Raw genomic sequence first — 22066 nt, 5'->3', positions numbered from 1 at the left:
CTCGCTGCACTGTTTGCAACAGTGACTCTTCTGTTGCCCATGGTGGGTTAAATGACTGTAAAAGACATGCTGAGGTGAATTTAACAGGTGTCATTCATTCATGAGCATAGCTAATGTTATTTAAACTAGCTGGCTAGCTGCTAAGGAGCTACTCTATTGACGTCCTACATGATGAGGCCAAACTCCCTGTAGACTTGCTTAAAGTTGTGATAGAATAAAAAACTTCTCCATGATAATATAATATAGTATAACTACATATTTTAATGCACATTTTCTGCATAAGACAATATAATAAGGATATACCTTATGCTTTTATTTCTTTTAGGGACAACAACATACTAGGGAGGCTAAGCGCAGGGAAGGCTACTCAAGTATTTCACAGTTCTTTTTAGCAGAAATAGAAAAGCTATTTTCATTAGCATTCAGCTATTAGCATTGAGACTGCCAACAAAATACTCAACAAGGAATATATATACATATATGTCTGTGTGTGTGTGTAAATAGTCTCAATATGTGATCCAATAAATTGTTGTGTTCTTTCCTAATCAAATGTCTTGTATACATACACCCTTGGACGTCGACCGGGGGTGAGATAAGCGGTTGCGGGGGTGGGAGTGGTGGTGCTACCTCCCTAAAATGAGTTTTTGCAGGGTGGGATGTCTGTTGATAGGTTCTGAGTTAGTCAGGGCATCAATGGTTATGGTTAGAAGGCAGGAGAATTGGGCTGAGAGGGGAAATAAATCAATCATGATGTAATGGCAGAGCAGGCTTGATGGGCAGAGTGCTCCTATGTTTTATGCTCTTATGGACAAATCACCTCAAACCCCTAAAGAAATTAAGCTGCCGGCATGTCTACTTCATAATTGTTTTATGTTCGAACCATGGATAGATATTCAGAAATGCTGACACACAGAAATTTGAAGCTGCTCAGGTTTTCCACTGCTGAGCAAACCACCCCACCCCACCCCATACTGAGGGTGGGTATGTGATCTGCTGACTTCACCTTCCTGAATCCACAAAGTGCTCCTTGGTCTTCCTGACGTTGAACTCATGCACTTGCTGCAACAGCACTCAGCCAGCTGATCTATCCCCCTCCTGCATGCTTTCTTGCAACACACTGGACTCTTGCTGCACCACCATCAACAATGCCAACCGTGCTATTCCACGCCCTCACTTCGGGAAGTCTGATCACCTGGCTGTACTTCTACTCCCTGAGTATAGGCAGAGACTGAAGACTGCTGCACTGGTAATGAGGACAAAGAAGGTTTGGACAAGGGAAGCACAAGGAGCGCCTACAGGACTGCTTTGAATCAGTGGACTGGACTGTATTCAAGGACTCATCATTGAATCTGGATGAGTACGCTGCAGTTGTTACCGATTTCATTAAAACCTGTGTGGATGAGTGTGTGCCCACAAAAACTTACTGTACATTCCCAAACCAAAAGCCATGGATGAACCAGGAGGTACGTCGTCTGCTGAAGGCCAGATCTGTGGCATTCAAGTTTGGCAACCCAGGCCTGTACCGGAAAACCAGGCGTGATTTTCTGAGGTCTATTTCAAGGGCAAAGAGACAACTTCGAACAAGGTTGGAGGCGACATCAGATGTACAACAACTCTGGCAGGCATTGTAAGACCATTTGCTTCCTACAGAGTGAAACCCAATAGCATGAATGGCTTTACTACCAGATGAACTCAATGCCTTCTATGCTGGCTTTGAAAGGGAGAACACAACTACAGCTGTGAAGATCCCTGCTGCATCTGATGACCCTGTGATCTCTGTCTCAGAGGCCAATGTTAGACTGTCTTTAAAGAGAGTGAACCCTCGCAAGGCAGACGGTCCCGATGGAGTACCTGGTAAGGCTCTGAAAACCTGTGCCAACCAACTAGCGGGAGTATTCAAGGACATTTTCAACCTCTCACTGCTACGGGCAGAAGTTCCCACTTGCTTCAAAAAGGCAACAATTATACCAGTGCCAAAGGAGAATAATGTGGGCTGCCTTAATGACTGTCGCCTGGTAGCACTCACATCGACAGTGATGAAATGCTTTGAGAGGTTGGTCATGACCAGACTGAACTCCTGCCTCAGCAAGGACCTGGACCCATTGCAATTTGCCTGTCGCCTCAATAGGACAACAGCAGATGCAATCTCAATGGCTCTTCACGTGGCCTTAGACCATCTGGACAACACAAACACCTACGTCAGGATGCTGTTCATCGACTATAGCTATGCATTCCACAATCCTGACTGAGAAGTTACAGAACCTGGGCCTCTGTACCTCCCTCTGCAATTGGATCCTCGGCTTCTTAACCAGAAGACCACAGTCAGTGCAGACTGGTGATAACATCTCCTCCTCGCTGCCAATTAACACTGGTGCACCTCAGGGGTGTGTGCTTAGCCCACTGCTCTACCCTCTCTATGCCCATGACTGTGCGGCTAGGCATAGCTCAAATACCATCGATAAATTTGCTGATTATACAACCATTGATGGTAGAATCTCAGATGGCGACAAAAGGATGTACAGGGGCGAGATATGCCAATTAGTGGGGTGGTGACGCAGCAACAAACTTACACTCAACATCAATAAGACAAAAGAGTTGATTGTAAGACGAAGGAACACATACCAATCCTCACAGAGGGATCAGAAGTGGAGAGAGTGAGCAGCTTCAAGTTCCTGGGTGTCAAGATCTCTGAGGATCTAACCTGGTCCCAACATATTGACGCAGTTATAAAAAAGGCAAGACAGCGGCTATACTTCATTAGGAATTTGAAGGGATTTGGCATGTCTACAAATACACTCAAAAACTTCTATAGTTGTACCGTGGAGAGCATTCTGAAGGCTGCATCACTGTCTGGTTTGGGGGGGGGGGGGGGGGGGAGGGAAAGCTGCTGCACAGGACCGAAAGAAGCTGCAGAGGGTCGTAAATCTAGTCAGCTCCATCTTGGGTACTAGCCTACAAAGTACTCAGGACATCTTCAACGAGCAGTGTCTCAGAAAGGCAGCGTCCATTATTAAGGACCTCCAGCACCCAGGGTATGCCCATTTCTCACTGTTACCATCAGGTAGGAGGTACAGAAGCCTGAAGGCACACACTCAGCGATTCAGGCACAGCCTCTTCCCCTCTGCCATCCGATTCCTAAATGGACATTGAACCCGTGAACACTACCTCACATTTTAAATATATCTTATTTCTGTTTTTTGCATGTTTTTAATCTATTCAATATACGTATACTGTAATTTATTATTGTTATTATTTTATTTTTCTTCTTCTTCTTCTATATCATATATTGCATTGAACTGCTGCTGCTCAGTTAACAAATTTCACGTCACATGCCCGTGATAATAAACCTGATTCTGATTCTGTTTTGATTTTTGTCACCATCTGAGGTTCTGCCAACAACAGCTGTGTCATCAGGGTTATTTATAACTGGCTTTGGCATTTATAGCCCTGCAGGTCACATCCAAGAACCATTTAAATATGTAAGTGTTTCTGGCCCTACCACATACTCAAGCTGTAAGTTCCATAACCCTATGAAACTGGGTGAAAATATTTTTTTTATTCATTCCCCCTAATTCTTCTACATATTAGTTTATACTTGTACTCATGCTTCCTGCTTTGAGACTCCTATACTACGGTAAAGAGAGCCTTCCTCTCTATTCTGTCTTGGCGCCTGAAAATTTTATACACCTGTCCTGGGATCTATGCTGACGATTAAGACCCAAAAGTCCAATTAAAAGTCTGTAAGTTGAGGCCCGTGGGCCGGAGCCCAAGTCTGCGAGTCTGCTGGGGGTGTTGAAGCACAATGTGTGTGAATTAAGCCTGCTGGAGGCTGAAGGCCTGTCCTCAGGTTGAAGCACTGTTAATGCGTGTGTGCGGGAGGGAGGAAAGTGGCTTGATTTGGTGTTGTTGTTTTTGTTGCTTGTGTTCTGTGTTGTTTTTTGTGATGACACAAAGGTTGGGGGTGTTGTGGGTAGTGTGGAGGTTGTCAGAGGTTACAGCAGGACATTGATAGGAAGCAAAACTGGGCTGATAAATGGCAGATGGAGTTCAACCCAGATAAGTGTGAGGTGGCTCAGCTTGCTAGGTCAAATACAATGGCAGAATATACTATTAATGGTAAGACTCTTGGCAGTGTGGAGGATCAGTGGGGTCCGAATCCATATAGGACACTCAAAGCTGCTGCGTAGATTGAATCTATGGTTAAAAAGGAGTATGGTGTATTGGCCTTTATCAATTGTGGGATTGAGTTCAAGAGCTGAGAGGTAATGTTGCAGCTATACAGGACCCTGGTCAGACCCCACTTGGAGTACTGTGCTCAGTTCTGGTCGCCTCACTATAGGAAGGATGTGGAAACCATAGAAAGGGTGCAGAGGAGATTTACAAGGATGTTGCCTGGATTGGGGAGCATGCCTTATGAGAATAGATTGAGTGAACTCGGCCTTTTCTCCTTGGAGTGGTGGAGGATGAGAGGTGACCTGATAGAGGTGTATAAGATGATGAGAGGCATTGATTGTGTGGATATTCAGAGGATTTTTCCCAGGGCTGAAATGGTTAAAACAAGAGGGCACTGTTTTAAGGTGCTGGGGAGTAGGTACAGAGGAGATATCAGGGGTAAGTTTTTTACTCAGAGAGTGGTGAGTGTATGGAATGGGCTGCCAGCAATGGTGGTGGAGGCGGATACGATAGGGTCTTTTAAGAGACTTTTAGATAGGTACATGGAGCTTAGAAAAATAGAGGGCTATGGGTAACCCTAGTAATTTCTAAGGTAGGGACGTGTTCGGCACAACTTTGTGGGCCAAAGGGCCTGTATTGTGCTGTAGGTTTCTATGTTCTGCCAAATACTGTGGGCATGTTGTGTTGGCACCTGAATGTGTGGCAGAACGTCCTTGGGAGTGTTTGCTGTTAGCACAAATGTTTTGATGTTTCGATGCACATGTGATGAATAAACTTGAATCTTGAATTAAGTAACACACACAAAATGCTGGAGGAACTCTGCAGACCAGGCAGCATCTATGGAAAAAAGTACAGTCGACATTTTGGGCTAAAACCGTTCGGCACGACTGGAATAAAAAGCTGAGGAGTAGATTTAAAAGGTGTGGAGAGGGGAGAGAGAGCCACCAGGTGATAGGTGAAAGCTGGAGGGGGAGGGATGAAGTAAAGAGCTGGGAAGTTGATCGGTGAGATGAGGTAAGAGAGGGAAAAGGGGATGGGAAATGGAGAAGAAACGGGGGTGTTGGGGGGCATTATCAGAAGTTTGAGTAATCGATGTTCATGCCATCAGGTTGGAGGCTACCCAGACTGAATATAAGGCGCTCCTCCAACCTAAGTGTGGCCTCATCACAACAGTGGAGGAGGCCATAGTTAGACATGTTGGAATGGGAATGGGAAGTGGAATTAAAATGGTGGCCATTGGGAGATCAGGCAGATGGAGTGTAGATACTCGGTGAATCGCTCTCCCAATCTACATCAGGTCTAACCGATATGCAGTGGGCCACACCAGGAGCACTGAACACAGTAAACGACACCAGCAGACTCACAGGTGAAGTGTTACCTCACCTGGAAGAACTGCTTAGGGCCATGAATGGTGGTGAAGGAGAAGGTGTAGGGGCAGGTGTAGCATTTGTTCCACTTGCAAGGATAAGTGCCATGAGGGATGAATGGAGAAGGGAGTCACGCAGGGCGCAATCCCTGTGGAAAGCAGAAATTGGGCGGGGGTGGGGGTGGATGATATGCTTGGTGGTGGGATCCCATTGGGGGTGGTGGAAGTTTCAGAGAATATGTGCTGGTGGGTGGTAGGTGAGGACAAGAGCAATCTTATCCCTGGTAGGGTGGAAGGAGGATGGGGTGAGAGCAGACGTTGATGGTGAAGGAAGAGAAGCTCCTTTCTTTGAAAAAGGAGGAAATCTCCTCGTTCTGGAATGAAAAGCCTCATCCTGAGAGCAGATGTGGTGGAGACGGAGGAATTGAGAAAAGGGCATGGCATTTTTACAAGTAGTGGGGTGGGACGCAGTGTGGTCTAGGCAGCTGTGAGAGTCCATGGGTTTGTAATAGACATCGGTGGATAGGCTGTTTCTGGAGATAGAGACAGTGAGATCGAGAAAGGGACGGGAGGTGTTGGAAATGGACCAGGTGGATTTGAGTGCAGGGTGGAAATTGGAGGCAAAGTGGATGAAGTTGATGAGTTCAGCACGGCTGCAGGAAGCAGCACCAATGCAGTCATTGATGTAGCATAGGACAAGTGTGAGATGGTCACCTGTGTAGGCTTGGAACATACTGTTCCAAGTAGCCAACAAACAGGCAGGCGTAGCTGGGACCCCTGTGAGTGTCCATGGCTACCCCTTTTGTTTGAAGCCACTGGGAGGAGCCGGTGGAGAAATTATTTAGAGTGAGACAAGTTCCACTAGACAGAGGAGAATGGTGGTGGAGGGGAACTGGTGACCAGGAAACAATAGAGAGCTTTGTGGCCTTCTTGGTGGGGGGTGGAGGTATATAGGGAATGAATATCCATAGTAAAAATAAGATGATAGGGTCCAGGGAACTTGAAATCCATGAAACTATCAAGAGTGTGTGAGGTATCATGGGTGTAGGTGGGAAGGGACTGAATTAGAGCGGATAAAGCAGAGTCAAGGGAAGCTGATATGAGTTCAGTGGGGCAGGAACAAGCTGAAATAATGGGTCTACCTGGACAAGCGTGTTTGTGGATTTGGGGTAGGAGGTAGAAATGGGAGGTGCAGGATGCGGGAACTATGAGGTTGGTGGCAGTGGATGGGAAATCCCCAGAGTCAATAAGGTTGGTGATAGTGTGGGAGACAAAGGCCTTAGTGGGGTCCTGTTTGAGGGGTAAGTAAGAGGAGGTGTCTGAGAGTTGGTGCTGGGCCTCGGCAAGGTAGAGGTCAGTTCGCCAGACTACTATAGCACCCCCCTTATCTGCAGGTTTGATGATGAGGTTAGGATTAGTGCAGAGGGAGTGGAGAGCAGAGCGTTTGGAAGGAGTGAGGTTGCCGGACTACTGCAGCATCTCCCTTATTTACAGGTTTGATGGTGAAGTCTCTGGTCTGTGTCACCCACACTAATGCCTACCTATCTAAACTTCTCTCTTAACTGCAGCTTTCTAGACCTCGACATGCTCTTGCTATCAATGTATCTTTCTTATGATATGGTGGCTAAAAGTGCACACAGTGTGTTTATGGATGTGTGACTTGTGGCCTAATTAGAGATGTAGCCAGTTGTGGACTATCATCAAGTAAAGATGGAAACTGCTCTAGAACCCCTTTACGTCAGGCAGCATCTGAGGACAGAGAAACAAAATTAACATTTTGAGTCGATGACCTTTCATTAGAACAGGAAATGTGAATAAACAAGTTGCAAAGTGATGGAAAGAACAAAGGAAATATCCTTGTTTAGATGGAAACCAGAAATTTCATGCAGTTGATATTACCAAAGAGAGGGTGATGAGGACTTCAGGGATCACCTATGTGGAGGAGACATATAGTAAATAAATAGAGATGAGCAAGGACAGTGAAGAGGACAAAGATCATAAGAACTGTGAAAAGCAGAAGATCACTGAAGTAACAGAATGTTGAAAACATTCTGTAGATGCTGGAAATTCAGAGCAACACACACACAAAATGGTGGATGATCAGGCAGATCAGGCAGCATCAATTGACAGGAACGAACAGTCAATATTTCAAGCTGAGATCCTTCATCAGGACTGGAAAGGAAGGGGACAGAAGTCAAAATACAAAGTGTGGGGAGGGGATGGAGTACAAGCTGGTAGATAATAAATGAAGAAGAGAAAATCTGCAGATGCTGGAAATCCAAGCACCACACACAAAATGCTGGAGGAAGTCAGCAGGCTAGGCAACATCTATTGATGCTGTCAACAATTTGGGCTGAGACCCTTCATCAAGACTGGAAAAGAAGTTGAGAAGTTAGAGCAAGCAAGTGAGAGGAGGGGAGGAAGAAGTAAAAGGTGGTAGGTGAAAAGTGAGACTGGGGGAGGGGAAAGGGTGAAGTGAAGAGCTGGGAAGCTGATAGGTGAAAGAGATAAATGGCTTGAGAAATGGGTATATGATAGGAAAGGGTAGAAGATCATGGAAGAAAGGGAAGGGGGAGGAGCACCAGAGGGAGGTAATGGGCAGTTAAAGAGATAAGGTGAGAGAGGGAAATGGGAATGGGAATGGTGAAGGGGGCAATTACAGTATGTTTGAGGAATCAGATGATAGGTGAGAGAAGATGAAGCGAGAAGCTGGAAAGTGATGGGTGGAAAAGGTAAAAGGCTGAAGAAGGAATATGGTTGGAGGAGAGTGGAATATGGAAGAAAGGAGAGGAGAGGGGCACCAGAGGGAGGAGAAAGGCAAGTGAGGAGAAGAAAAGAGGTAAGAGTGGACTTAGCACGTGAAATGTAAAAGAGGGAAGAGGGAAGGAGGGTAAATTGCCAGAATTTAGAGCAATTGATGGAAGCTACCCAGGCAGAATGCGAGGAGCTGCTCCTCCAGCCTGAGAGTAGCCTCACTGTGCCAGTGGATGAGGCAATGGACCGACACGTCAGAACAGGAATAGGGAACAGAATTACAATGCGTGGCCACTGGGAAATCCCACCTCACCTGCTTTGGTGGAAGGAGCTTGATGAAGTGGTCCATCAGTAAAGCTGAAAGAAACTGAATAAAAGCTACAGGCGCCAAATATTTCATTAAAAAATCCAATTATCTGAAGATGTTGAATTAATTACTGGGTCCCAAGCACTTTAACATGTCCAGTTGGATGACAAGATCTTGTGGCTTATAATTGCATTGGGTTTAATTGGAACAGTGCAGGAAGCCAAGAAAGGAGACATCAGATCTGGGAGTTAAAGTGTGAAATGACTGGAAGCTCAGGATAATCCTTGTATATAGATGGAGGTAAACTGCAAGGCAGTCTCTCAATCTGATGATAGCTTTCAGCCTGAAACGTTGACTGTTTATTCCCCTCCTTCGATGCTGCCTGATCTGCTGAGTCCCTCTGGCATTTTGTGCTCCCAATCTGTGTTGGTTCTCTTCGGTGCTCATACTTTAAATCTCAGAATTAGTTTTCATCGGATACTTTTTCTCTCTAGGTGTTTTTCTGGGGTCTTCGTGAACTCAAGCGAGTGCAGCTTCTGGCGGTGGATCGTCCTCAAGTTTTCATTGAATGTTCAGGGACAATCATCAAATCTTCTGTCATTCAGAATTACAAGAAAAATCCCAATTTTACAGTGCAAACAGATAGTTTCATTGTGGTAAGTAAATAGCTGTTGAATTCACTGATTATATTATTAACAGCAACAGGAAAATTGTTGGGTTGCCACAGTTCTGCCTGCTTCTGTTTAAGATCTAGCAGAAGCCAAACCAATGGCAGGCTGGAGGCTGAAGAAGATTCCTTGGTTTGGAGGACGGTGTATGTGGGTGGGTGTGAGGGAGGTGCTGTTGCTGCTTGTCTCGTTCTATTTCTGTGCTGTTCTGTGTGGTTATGCTGTGTTGGTGCTGGAATGTGAGTCGACACTTGTGGGCTGCCCCCAGCACACCTATGAGTCTTTGTTGTTAATGTAAATGATGCATTTCACTGTATGTTTCGATGTGCATGGTGGTAGGGGACTCTATAGGAGGTTTGCTAAGGTTATTGGGGAGAGTTTAAACTAGGAATGCTGGGGGGGGGGTGGGAACTGAACTGAAGAGATGAGGTGGGGGGGATGGCTCGCAAATAGAGAAAGCTTGTAGGCAGTGTGAGAGGGAGGATCGGCAGGTGATAGAGAAGGGATACGCTCAGACTGATGGTTTCAGATGTGTCTATTTTAATACAAGGAATATCATGAAAAAAGCAGATGAGCTTGGAGCTATGATGTTGTGGCTATTACAGAGATTTGGATGGCTCAGGAGCAGAAATGGCTACTTAGAGTGCCAGGCTTTAGATGTTTCAGGAAGGATGGGGGGAAGGGCAGAAGAGGTGGGGGCATAGCAACTGTTGATCAGAGATAGTGTCACGGCTGCAGAAAAGGAGGAAGTCATGGAAGGATTGTCTACAAAGACTCTATGGGTGGAAGTTAGAAATGGGAAGGGATCAATAACTCTACTGGGTGTTTTTTATTGACCACCCAATAGTAACAGGGACATCAAGGAGCAGATAGGGAGACAGATTCTAGAACGGTGCAATAATAATAGGGTTGCCATGATAGGAGATTTTAATTTTCCCAATATTGATTGGCATCTCCCTAGAGCAAGGGGTTTAGATGGGGTGGAGTTTATTAGGTGTGTTCAGGAAGGTTTCCTGACACAATATGTAGATCAGCCTACAAGAGGAGATAGTGATCACAATTCTATCTCCTTTACCATAGAATTGAAGAGGGATAGGAGCAGACAAGTTAGGAAAGCATTTAATTGGAGTAAGGGGAATTATGAAGCTATTTGGCAGGAATTTGGAAGTGTAAATTGGGAGCAGATGTTCTCAGGGCAGAAATGTGGCAAATGTTCAGGGGGTGTTTGGCAGTAGTTCTGCATCGGTACATTCCAATGAGACAGGGAAAGGATGGTAGGGTGCAGAGATCGTGGTGTACAAAGGCTATTGAAAAGCTGACTAGAAAAGAAAAGCTTATAAAAGGTTCAAAAAAACTAGGTAATGATAGAGATCTAGAAGATTATAAGGCTAGCAGGAAGGAGCTTAACAATGAAATTAGGAGAGCCAGAAGAGGCCATGAGAAGGCCTTGGCGGACAGGATTAAGGAAAACCCCAGGGCATTCCTCAAGTATGTGAAGAGCAGGAGGATAAGATGTGAGAGAATAGGACCAATCAAGTGTGGCAGTGGAGGAGTGTGTATGGAACTGGAGGAGGTAGCAGAGGTATTTAATGAATACTTTGCTTCGGTATTCACTACGGAAAAGGACCATGGTGATTGTAGAGATGACTTACAGTGGACTGAAAATTTTGAGCATATAGACATTAAGAAAGAGGATGTGCTGGAGCTTTTGGAAAGCATCAAGTTGGATAAGTCACTGGGACCGGATGAGATGTACCCCAGGTTACTGTGGGAGGTGTGGGAGGAGATTGCTGAGCCTCTGGTGATGAGCTTTGCATCATCAATGGGGACGGGAGAGGTTCCGGAGGATTGGAGAGTTGCGGATGTTGTTCCCTTATTCAAGAAAGGGAGTGGAGAAAGCCCAGGAAATTATAGACCGATGTAGACCGATGAATCTTACTTCAATGGTTGGTAAGCTGATGGAGAAGTTCCTGAGAGGCAGGATTTATGAACATTTGGAAAGGCATAATATGATTAGGAATAGTCAGCATGGCTTTGTCAAGAGCAGGTTGTGCCTTACGAACCTGATTGAATTTTTTGAGGATGTGACTAAACACATTGATGAAGGTAGAGCAGTAGATGTAGTGTATATGGATTTCAGCAAGACATTTGATAAAGTACCCCATGCAAGGCTTATTGAGAAAGTAAAGTGGTTATAGACGGGTCATATTCTACATGGAGGTCAGTGAGCAGTGGTGTGCCTCAGGGATCTGTTCTGGGACCCCTTTTCTTCGTGATTTTTATAAATGACCTGGATGAGTAAGTGGAGGGATGGGTTTGCTGATGACACAAAGGTTGGGGCTGTTGTGGATAGTGTGGAGGGCTGTCAGAGGCTACAGTGGGACATTGATAGGATGTAAAACTGGGCTGAGAAGTGGCAGATGGAACTCAACCCAGATAAGTGTGAGTAGTTCATTTTGGTAGGTCAAATATGATGGCAGAATGTAGTATTAATGGTAGGACTCTTGGCAGTGTGGAGGATCAGAGGGACCTTGGGGTCCGAGTCCATAGGACACTCAAAGCTGCTGCGCAGGTTGACTCTGTGGTTAAGAAGGCATAAGGTGCATTGGCCTTTAACAACTGTGGGACTGAGTTCAAAAGCTGAGAGGTAATATTACAGCTATATAGGACCCTGGTCAGACCCCACTTGGAGTACTGTGCTCAGTTCTGGTCGCCACACTACAGGAGGATGTGGAAACTATAGGAAGCGTGCAGAGGAGATTTACAAGAATGTTGCCTGGATTAGGGAGCATGTCTTATGAGAATAGGTTGAGTGAACTCGGCCTTTTCACCTTGGAGCGACAGAGATGAGTGGTGACCTGAAAGAGGTGTATAAGATGATGAGAGGCATTGATTGTGTGGATAGTCAGAGGCTTTTCCTAGGGTTGAAATGGCTAGCATGAGAGGGCACAGGTGCTTGGGAGTAGGTACAGAGGAGATGTCAGGGTAAGTTTTTTATGTAGGGAGTGGTGAGTGTGTGGAATGGGCTGCCAGTGACAGTTGGGGTGGAGGCAGATACAATAGAGTTTTTTAAGATACTCTTGGATAGGTACATGGAGCTTTAAAAATAAAGGGCTATGGGTAACCCTAGGTAATTTCTGAAGTAAGTACATGTTCAGCACAGCATTGTGGGCCAAAGGGCCTGTATTGTGCTGTAGGTTTTCTATGTTTCTGTTTCTAAATAAAGTTGAATCTTGAATGCAAGTTAACGGAGAAGTAGCAGAATATGTCTTAGACAATTCACAAAGGTCCAAACACAATATATCTTCCCAACATTTTTTTGTACCTCATATGCCACTCCTTAAGTTCTTAAGAAGTGACAGTAATTTATTCTCAAGGAATTATTTCAAAATATGCACTCAGTAGTCAATTTAACAGCTACTCGTTAATTCAAGTATCTAATCAGCCAATCATGTGGCAGCAACTCAATGTAAAAGTATGCAGACATGGTCAAGAAGTTCAACTGTTGTTCAGACCAAACACCAAAATGGAGGAGAAATGTGATTTCAGTGACTTCAATCATGGAACGATTGTTGGTGCCCAAATAGGTGGTTTGATTATCTCAGAAAAAGCTGATCTCTTGGGATTTTCATGCACAACTATTACTAGAGTTTACAGAGAACAGTGTGAAAAACAGAAAAAAAAATCCCGTACACGGCAGCCGGTGAGCGAAAACACCTTGTTAATGAGAGCGGTCAGGCGAGAGTAGCCATACTGGTTCAAGCTGACAGGAATGCCACTGGAACTCAAATAGCTGCATATTCTAACAGTGGTGCGCAGAAGAGCGTCTCTGAATGCACAACACGCCAAACCTCAAAGTGGACGGGCTGCAGCCGTAGTACACTCAGAGGACACTTTATTAGGTACAGGGAGTACTTATAAAGTGGCCATAGGGTGTATATTTGCCCTATAAACCCCTTTTGAACTGCTGAGTTTATCTAGCAGCTTGTCTTTTCTTTAAGGGGCTCCGTTTCCTTATTAGAATGGTAGGGCCTCTCCCCAGTGTCCTTGTTGCTATTTCATAGAACACCGAGCAGCGAGCGTTACAGCACAGTACTGGCCCATCAACCCATAATATTGTGCTGACCTTTTGACCTGCTGTGAGATCAATGTAACCCTTCCCTTCTGCATTGCTGTCTTTCTTTTGATCACCCATGTAACTACCTAAGAGTCTCTAAAATGTCTTTAGTGTATCTGCCTCCACCATCACTGTTGGCAGCATGTTCCGTGCATCCAAATGTTCCAAGGTTCAAAACAATGGTTCAAAGATTCTTTTTCAGTAGGTTTCAAAGTTGCATTTAATGTCAGAGAAATGTATACAATATACATCCTGAAATTCTTCTTCGCAAACATCATCAAAAACAGACGAGTGCCCCAAAGAATGAGTGACAGTTAAATATTAGAACCTCAAAGCCCCCCAGCTCCCCTCCCTCCCACGCATAAGCAAAGCAACAATCCTCCCCACCAGCAACAAAACATCTGCACCCCTCATCAAACACGCAGGCATGCAGCAAAGCATCAACAAAGACACAGACTTGCCCCAAAGACTACTCATTCACCTGCATACCGCAGGCTCTCTCTCTCCCTAATAAGGGAGAAAGTGGTGACCCCATTTGACAGCAAGAGGGGAGACGTAACAAACAACTCACTGATTTGTGGAGTTAAAGGTCTGTTGTGTTGCTTTTTCTGAGCTCTGTGCCCAAAGAACTCGGGTCTCTGGGCACACAGCCAGCAGCTAGCTCGCTGCTTCTGATCTTCTGTCTCTCATTCCTGTCACAGTATGTTGACAGGCCGACTAGGGGGAATGCCATTATGATCTAGTATTAGGTAACGAATCGGGTCAGGTAACAGATCTCTCAGTGGGTGAGCATCTGGGGGACAGTGGCCACCACTCCCTGGCCTTTAACATTATCATGGAAAAGGATAGAATCAGAGAGGACAGGAAAATTTTTAATTGGGGAAGGGCAAATTATGAGGCTATAAGGCTAGAACTTGCAGGTGTGAATTGGGATGATGTTTTTGCAGGAAGTGTACTATGGACATGTGGTTGATGTTTAAGGATCTCTTGCAGGATGTTAGGGATAAATTTGTCCTGGTGAGGAAGATAAAGAATGGTAGGGTGAAGGAACCATGGGTGACAAGTGAGGTGGAGAATCTAGTCAGATGGAAGAAGGCAGCATACATGAGGTTTAGGAAGCAAGGATCAGATGGGGCTATTGAGGAATATAGGGTAGCAAGAAATGAGCTTAAGAAGGGGCTGAGAAGAGCAAGAAGGGGGCATGAGAAGGCCTTGGCAAGTAGGGTAAAGGACAACCCCAAGGCATTCTTCAATTATGTGAAGAACAAAAGGATGACAGGAGTGAAGGTAAGACTGATTACAGATAAAAGTGGGAAGATGTGCCTGGAGGCTGTGGTAGTGAGCGAGGTCCTCAATGAATACTTCTGTTCGGTATTCACCAATGAGAGGGAACTTGATGATGGTGAGGACAATATGAGTGAGGTTGATGTTCTGGAGCATGTTGATATTAAGGGAGAGGAGGTGTTGGAGTTGTTAAAATACATTAGGATGGATAAGTCCCTGGAGCCTGACGGAATATTCCCTAGGCTGCTCCACGAGGCGAGGGAAGAGATTGCTGAGCCTCTGGCTAGGATCTTTATGTCCTTGTTGTCCTCAGGAATGGTACTGGAGGATTGGAGGGAGGTGAATGTTGTCTCCTTGTTCAAAAAAGGTAGTAGGGATAGTCCGGGTAATTATAAACCAGTGAGCCTTACGTCTGTGGTGGGAAAGCTGTTGGAAAAGATTCTTAGAGATAGGATCTATGGGCATTTAGAGAATAATGGTCAGATCAGGGACAGTCGGCATGGCTTTGTGAAGGGCAGATCGTGTCTAACAAGCCTGATAGAGTTCTTTGAGGAGGTGACCAGGCATATAGATGAGAGTAGTGCAGTGGATGTGATCTACATGGACTTTAGTAAGGCATTTGACAAGGTTCCACACGATAGGCTTATTCAGAAAGTCAGAAGGCATGGGATCCAGGGAAGTTTGGCCAGGTAGATTCAGAATTGGCTTGCCTGCAGAAGACAGAGGGTCGTGGTGGAGGGAGTACATTCAGATTGGAGGGTTGTGACTAGTGGTGTCCCACAAGGATCTGTTCTGGGACCTTTACTTTTCGTGATTTTTATTAATGACCTGGATGTGAGGGTAGAAGGGTGGGTTGGCAAGTTTGCAGATGACACAAAGGTTGGTGGTGTTGTAGATAATGTAGAGGATTATTGAAGATTGCAGAGAGACATTGATAGGATGCAGAAGTGGGCTGAGAAGTGGCAGATGGAGTTCAACCCGGAGAAGTGTGAGGTTGTACACTTTGGAAGGACAAACTCCAAGGCAGAGTACAAAGTAAATGGCAGGATACTTGGTAGTGTGGAGGAGCAGAGGAATCTGGGGGTACATGTCCACAGATCCCTGAAAGTTGCCTCACAGGTAGATAGGGTAGTTAAGAAAACTTATGGGGTGTTAGCTTTCATAAGTCGAGGGATAGAATTTAAGAGAAGCGATGTAATGATGCAGCTCTATAAAATTCTAGTTAGGCCACACTTGGAGTACTGTGTCCAGTTCTGGTGGCCTCACTATAGGAAGGATGTGGAAGCATTGGAAAAGGTACAGAGGAGATTTACCAGGATGCTGCCTGGTTTAGAGAGTATGGATTATGATCAGAGATTAAGGGAGCTAGGGCTTTACTCTTTGTAGAGAAGGAGGATGAGAGGAGACATGATAGAGTTATACAAGATATTAAGAGGAATAGACAGAGTGGACAGTCAGTGCCTCTTCCCCAGGGCACCACTGCTCAATACAAGAGGACATGGCTTTAAGGTAAGGGGTGGCATGTTCAAGGGGAATATTAGAGGAAGGTTTTTTACTCAGAGAGTGGTTGGTGCGTAGAATGCACTGCCTGAGTCAGTGGTGGAGGCCGATACACTAGTGAAATTTAAGAGACTACTAGACAGGTATATGGAGGAATTTAAGGTGGAGGGTTATATGGGAAACAGGGTTTGAGGGTCGGCACAACATTGTGGGCCAAATGGCTTGTACTGTGCTGTATTGTTCTTTGTTCTATGTAAAAGAACTCTTAAGAGGCAGTGATCATAATATGATTGAATTCATACTGCAATTTGAGAGGGAGAAGCATTAAGTCACATCTATCAGTATTGCAGTGGAATAACGGGAATTACAGAGGCAAAGGAGAGGAGCTTGCCCAGATAGATTGTAGGATGATACTGGTGGAGATGATGGCAGAGCAGAGATGGCTGAAGTTTCTGGGAATAGTTCACAACATGAAGGATAGATACTTCTCATTGAAGTTCTCAAATGGCAGAAATAGTCAACTGTGGCTGACAAGGGAAGTAAGGATGGCATAAAAGTGAAGGAAAGGGTATATAAGATAGAAAAATGAATGAAAAGTTGGATGATTGGGAAGTTTTAAAAATCCAACAAAAGGCAACTAAAAAAACTATAAGAAGAGAAAAGTCAAGTCACTTTTATTGTCATTTCGACCATAACTGCTGGTACAGTACATAGTAAAAATGAGACAACATTTTTCAGGACCATGGTGTTACATGACACAGTACAAAAACTAGACTGAACTACGTTAAAGAAAAACAACAACAACACAGAGAAAGCTACACTAGACTACAGACCTACACTGGACTGCATAAAGTGCACAAAAACAGTGCAGACATTACAATAAATAATAAACAGGACAGTAGGGCAAGGTGTCAGTCCAGGCTTCAGGTATTGAGGAGTCTGATAGCTTGGGGGAAGAAACTGTTACATAGTCTGGCCGTGAGAGCCCAAATGCTTCAGTGCCTTTTCCCAGATGGCAGGAGGGGAAGAGTTTGTATGGGGGTGCGTGGGGTCCTTCATAATGCTGTTTGCTTTGCGGATGCAACGTGTGGTGTAAATGTCCATAACGGCGGGAAGAGAGACCCCGATGATCTTCTCAGCTGACCTCACTATCCGCTGCAGGGTCGTGCAATCCGAGATGGTGCAATTTCCGAGCCAGGCAGTGATGCAGCTGCTCAGGATGCTCTCAATACAACCCCTGTAGAATGTGATGAGGATGGGGGGTGGGAGATGGACTTTCCTCAGCCTTCGCAGAAAGTAGAGAAAAGGTGAGAGATGAGGGCAAACTAGCCAGTAATATAAAGCAGGAAACGGAAAGTTTTTCTCAGTTATACCGAGAGTAAAAGGGAGGTGAGTGTTGATATTGGACCACTGGAAAATGATGCTGGTGAGGGAGTAATGGGGGAGAAAGAAATGGCAGATGATTGTCTTAGGTATTTTGTATCTGTCTTCACAGTGTGCCAGAGGTCCGTGAGTGTCAGGGAGCAGGAGTGAATGCCATTACTATTACAAAGGAAAAAGTGCTAGACAAACTGAAAGGTCTTAAGGTTGATAAGTCACCAGGACCAAATGGACTGCATCCCAGAGTTCTGAGAGAGATTGCTGAAGAGATAACAGATGCATTGGTGTTGATCTTGCAAGAATCACTTGATTCCGGCATGGTGCCCGAGGAAGGCAAAAGGAAGGAAACTACAGGCCAGCTAGCCTAACCTCAGTGGCTGGGAAAGTGCTGGAGTCTAGTATTAAGGAGAGGCAGTGGATGTCATTTACCTGAATTTTCAGAAGACATTTGATAAGGTGACGTACACGAGGCTGCTTAACAAGATAAAATTCTATGGCATTATTAGGAAAGGTACTGGCATGGATAGTGGAATGGCTGACAGGCATGAGCCAGTGAGTGGGAATAAAATGGGCCTTTTCTGGTTGGCTGCCAGTGACTAGTGGTGTTCCTCAGGGGTCAGTATTGGAACTGCTACTTTCCACATTGTTTGTCAATGATTTTGATAATGGAATTGATGGCTTTGTGGCAATGTTTGCAGATGATACAAAGATAGATGGGGGGGGTGGTAGGTAGTGTTAGGAAATGTATGATAACATATTTTGCTTAAAGGAACAATACTGTGGACTATTATCAAAATGAGGAGAAGGTTCAAACATCAGAGGCGCAGAGGCACTTAGGAGTCCTCGTACAAGACTCACTGAAGTTTAATTTACAGGTTGAGTCTGTGGTAAAGCAGGCAAATGCAATGTTGGTATTTATTTCAAGGGGAATAAAATATAAAAACAAGGAGATAATACTGAGCTTTTATAAGACACTAGTCAGGTTGCACTTGGAGTATTGTCAACAGTTTTGGGCCCCATATCTCAGAAAGGATGTGTTGTCATTGAAGAGAGTTCAAAGGAAGTTCGAAAGGTTGATTCCAGGAATGAAAGGGTTAATGTGTGAGGAGCATTTGGCTGCTTTGGGCCTGTACACACTGGAACTTAGAAGAATGTGTGGGGGTTTCGTGGAAACCTACTGAATGATGAAAGGACTAGATGTGGAAAGGATGTTTTCTATAGTGGGGATATTCAGAACTAGAGGGCACAGCCTCTAAATTGAGGAGTGAACTTTTAGAACAGCGGTAAGGAGGATTTTTTTTAGTCAGAGAGTAGTGAATCTGTGGAATGATTTGCCACAGACTGCAGTGAAGGGCATGTCGGTGGATATTTTTAAGGCAGAAGTTGATAGTTTCCTGATCGGTCAGGGCACCAATGGATATGATGAGAAGGCAGGTGTGTGGGGTTGAGCGGGGTTGGAATCAGCTGTGATGAACTGGTGAAGCAGACTGAGGGTTGAATAGCCTAGTTCTGCTCCTGTGTCTTATGGTCTATCCTTCTGCACTATCCACAACACCACCAACCTTGGCAAACTTACTAACCTACCCTTCTACTTCTTCGTCCAAGTCATTTATAAAAATCAAAGAGAACAGATGTCCCTGGACAGATCCTTGCAGAATACCACTGGTCACTGACCTGCAGGTAAAATATGGTCCCAACCACAAGTCAATTCTGAAACCACACAGCCAAGTTTCCCTGGATCCCATGTCTCCTGAATTTCTGAATGAGCACACCATAGGGAATCTTGTAAATAACTTTGCTAAATGCCTTGCTTCCTCTGGACATTTTGTACCTTTGGACATGTGTAATCCTGATTGGTTGAATGTTCTTATCTCTATGGTTTGGTGCCGGAAGCAACAGCAGAAAGAAGCCCTGGCCTAACGTATGCAGCTCTGCGATAAACAAAGAACTCTGAAACCTCGTTCCAGCTCCTTCAGATGCACTGTACTAGGAACCTAGCCGTGCTGGGCAGGCTGCACTGAAAAAAATAGAACAAGGAATTTTGAATTCATTTTTCGATGGTTTCTATGGTTACACACCAATTATGTTTGGTGTATAGCAGAGGGAATAGAAATGAGTTTTGTAGTAAAGGCTGAAGAAGAGGGATCGGGGTCCTGTTTCCGAGAGAGGGTCCTTGTTCTCTTGCAAACAGAGCTCCCCAGACACTGCCCGACCTGCTGAGCTCCTCCAGCATTCTGTGTGTGATTCATTTAGAAAGTAAAGGAAGACTGGAGTGATGCAAGAATGGAGGAAAGAAGGAGGGGGCCAGGAGGGAAGGAGATGAGAAGAAGGAAGGAACTGAAATGAAGGGAAAATGTTTAAGGGGAGGGACTGTGGGAGGCACTTAGGACAAGGAAAACATCTTGAGGGGTGGGAAGGTAGTGTTGTGAGGGACAATGCCACTTTTTATATAGTAATAAGTATTTTTATGAATTGCTTGAATTTACATTAATATTTTAATTATGTTGTAAGTGATTCCAATTTTTGAAATGTTTTGATTATGAATTTTCTTTCATTGCTAATTGAAATACTTCTTAATAGTTTTTGATTTTGACAGTGAAACATCGAATATTACAGTGCAGACTTCAGCCCACGATGGTGTGCCAACCTTTTAATTTTCTCTAAGATCAATCTCACCCCTCCCTCCTACCCAGCCCTCCATTTTCCTGTCATCCATGTGCCTATCTCAGAGTTTCTTTAATGCCCCTGATGGATCTGCCTCTATCACCACCCCTGACCATATAGAAGCCTATAAACATGGCTTAGATACTTGTAAGATATTTTGTTTCAGTTATTTTGAGGGCAGGATTTGCCCCCAAGTTCCCACTTGATGGCACTTTGCTAATGTACAGGGCCCTGCCATTTTAGTTGGTAAAGGTTTCAGTCATATATCAAAATTGACAGAACCAGACAGGGGTCAGTGTTTGTTCCATTTCAGCGGCAAGAGGGGATGTTCATCACTGATGCCAAGTTCTGGCTAAATATTCAACTCAGACACCCCAGGAATACAGCCACATTGCCATGGGAATCTGATTTAAATGTAATGCCCAACTCTTAGAAGTAGTGCCATGGTATCGTAGCGATAATACATTGAATGTATTACCAACAAACTCTATACTCTCCTTCCCACCCCAAAATACCCAACAACTAAACCCTCATCTTTTCCTCCTACCCTCCAATCCCTCTCACCCACCTTTCCCTACTCATCTCCATCATTCCCTCTTGCCATAGGGTAACTCAGTCTCTGGCCTCCTATTGGTTTTCCTGTTGAATTGAATCATAGTTTCTTACTCTGGCCATCTGAAAGGAGAAAATACAGGTAGAATTTAGGCCTGAACTTGCTGGGAAGTTGATGATAAGCTGTCAGCATTAGCTTTCCTCAGGTCTCAGTAAGTTTGGGGTCTCCTGGGAGAAATACTTTTAGGGCAGCACAGTAACGTATCTGCTAATGTAGGAATGTTACAATGCCAGTGATCAGCAGTCAGCGGTTGATTCCTGTCACTGTCTGTAACGAATTTGTACTTTCTCTTTGTGACCTTCCTCCAAATGTCCTGGTTTCCTCCTACATTCTGAAGACATGTAGGGGTTAGTGAGTTGGAGGTGTGCACACTGTTAGTGCTGGGAGCCTGCTCACACATGCAGGATGCTCAGAAGAGCCCTAGCTGATTTGATTTGAAGCAAACAATACATTTCACTGTACGTTTCAATGTACATGTGACAAATGAAGCTAATATTTATATAAGACCTGGCATTGCTGGCCAAATTCTGCTCGTGATTTTTTTGATGTTGGACTCCACGAGAGGTCTAGTGGCAATGTGCAAACTTACTGCAATTCAACAGATGAGAAAACTACTCATTGACCTCATATTGTTAGTTCTGGCATAACAAAATAAGCCTAATAAGGGGCAAGGATGACAGTAAGTTAATTTAGAGTTATTGAGCCATAGAGTATTACAGGCCCTTCAGCCCATCTTGTCAATGCCAAACTGCTATTCTAACTAGTCCTATTGACCTGTACCTGGACTATACCCCTCCCATCCACATACTTATTGAATGTACTTTATCCTTCTTAAATTCATTGCCCTTGTTTAATTGTTTTGAAAGTACTTGAAGTGATTCAGTTTATAACATCACAGAATTTTTTCAATGTTCAATTAATTAACATTAGACCTGAAGCCTCAGTTAGAGGAAATTCACAGTTAGACCCACTTCTTGGATTCTTGTAAATTCCTTTGAACTATTTTAATGTTTTAAGTTACAAAACATAACATTGGTGACAAGGTATTTTCAGCATGAACCTGAGATGGAAAGCGACCTGTTGAAGTACAGAAAGGTATTTAAACTAAAAAAAAATGTAGTGAGGAACAGTGAGTGAACATTGCAGCCCAGCACAAGCAGAGGCAGCCAAGTTAAAAAAAAGTCAGTAAAGGGAAGAATCTGCAGGTTCATAAAAGTGAGTACTGGGTGATAATAATCTT

At 44.5% G+C, this 22066-nt stretch overlaps 1 protein-coding gene across 1 annotated transcript in view; it reads left to right on the top strand.

Annotated features, from left to right (window-relative positions):
* fer1l6 (fer-1 like family member 6) overlaps positions 1-22066 on the top strand; it is a 325837-nt gene that overhangs the window by 205358 nt on the left and 98413 nt on the right. Inside the window, exon 24 of the mRNA XM_073053009.1 lies at positions 9095-9256. Coding sequence (XP_072909110.1) covers positions 9095-9256 — 162 coding nt within the window. The remainder of the gene's footprint in view (positions 1-9094; positions 9257-22066) is intronic.

This window comes from Hemitrygon akajei, chromosome 1 (assembly GCF_048418815.1).
Source record: "Hemitrygon akajei chromosome 1, sHemAka1.3, whole genome shotgun sequence".
NCBI lineage: Eukaryota > Metazoa > Chordata > Chondrichthyes > Myliobatiformes > Dasyatidae > Hemitrygon > Hemitrygon akajei.
The sequence above is the reverse complement of the archived record's forward strand: the minus strand, read 5'-3'. Positions and strand labels throughout refer to the sequence as shown.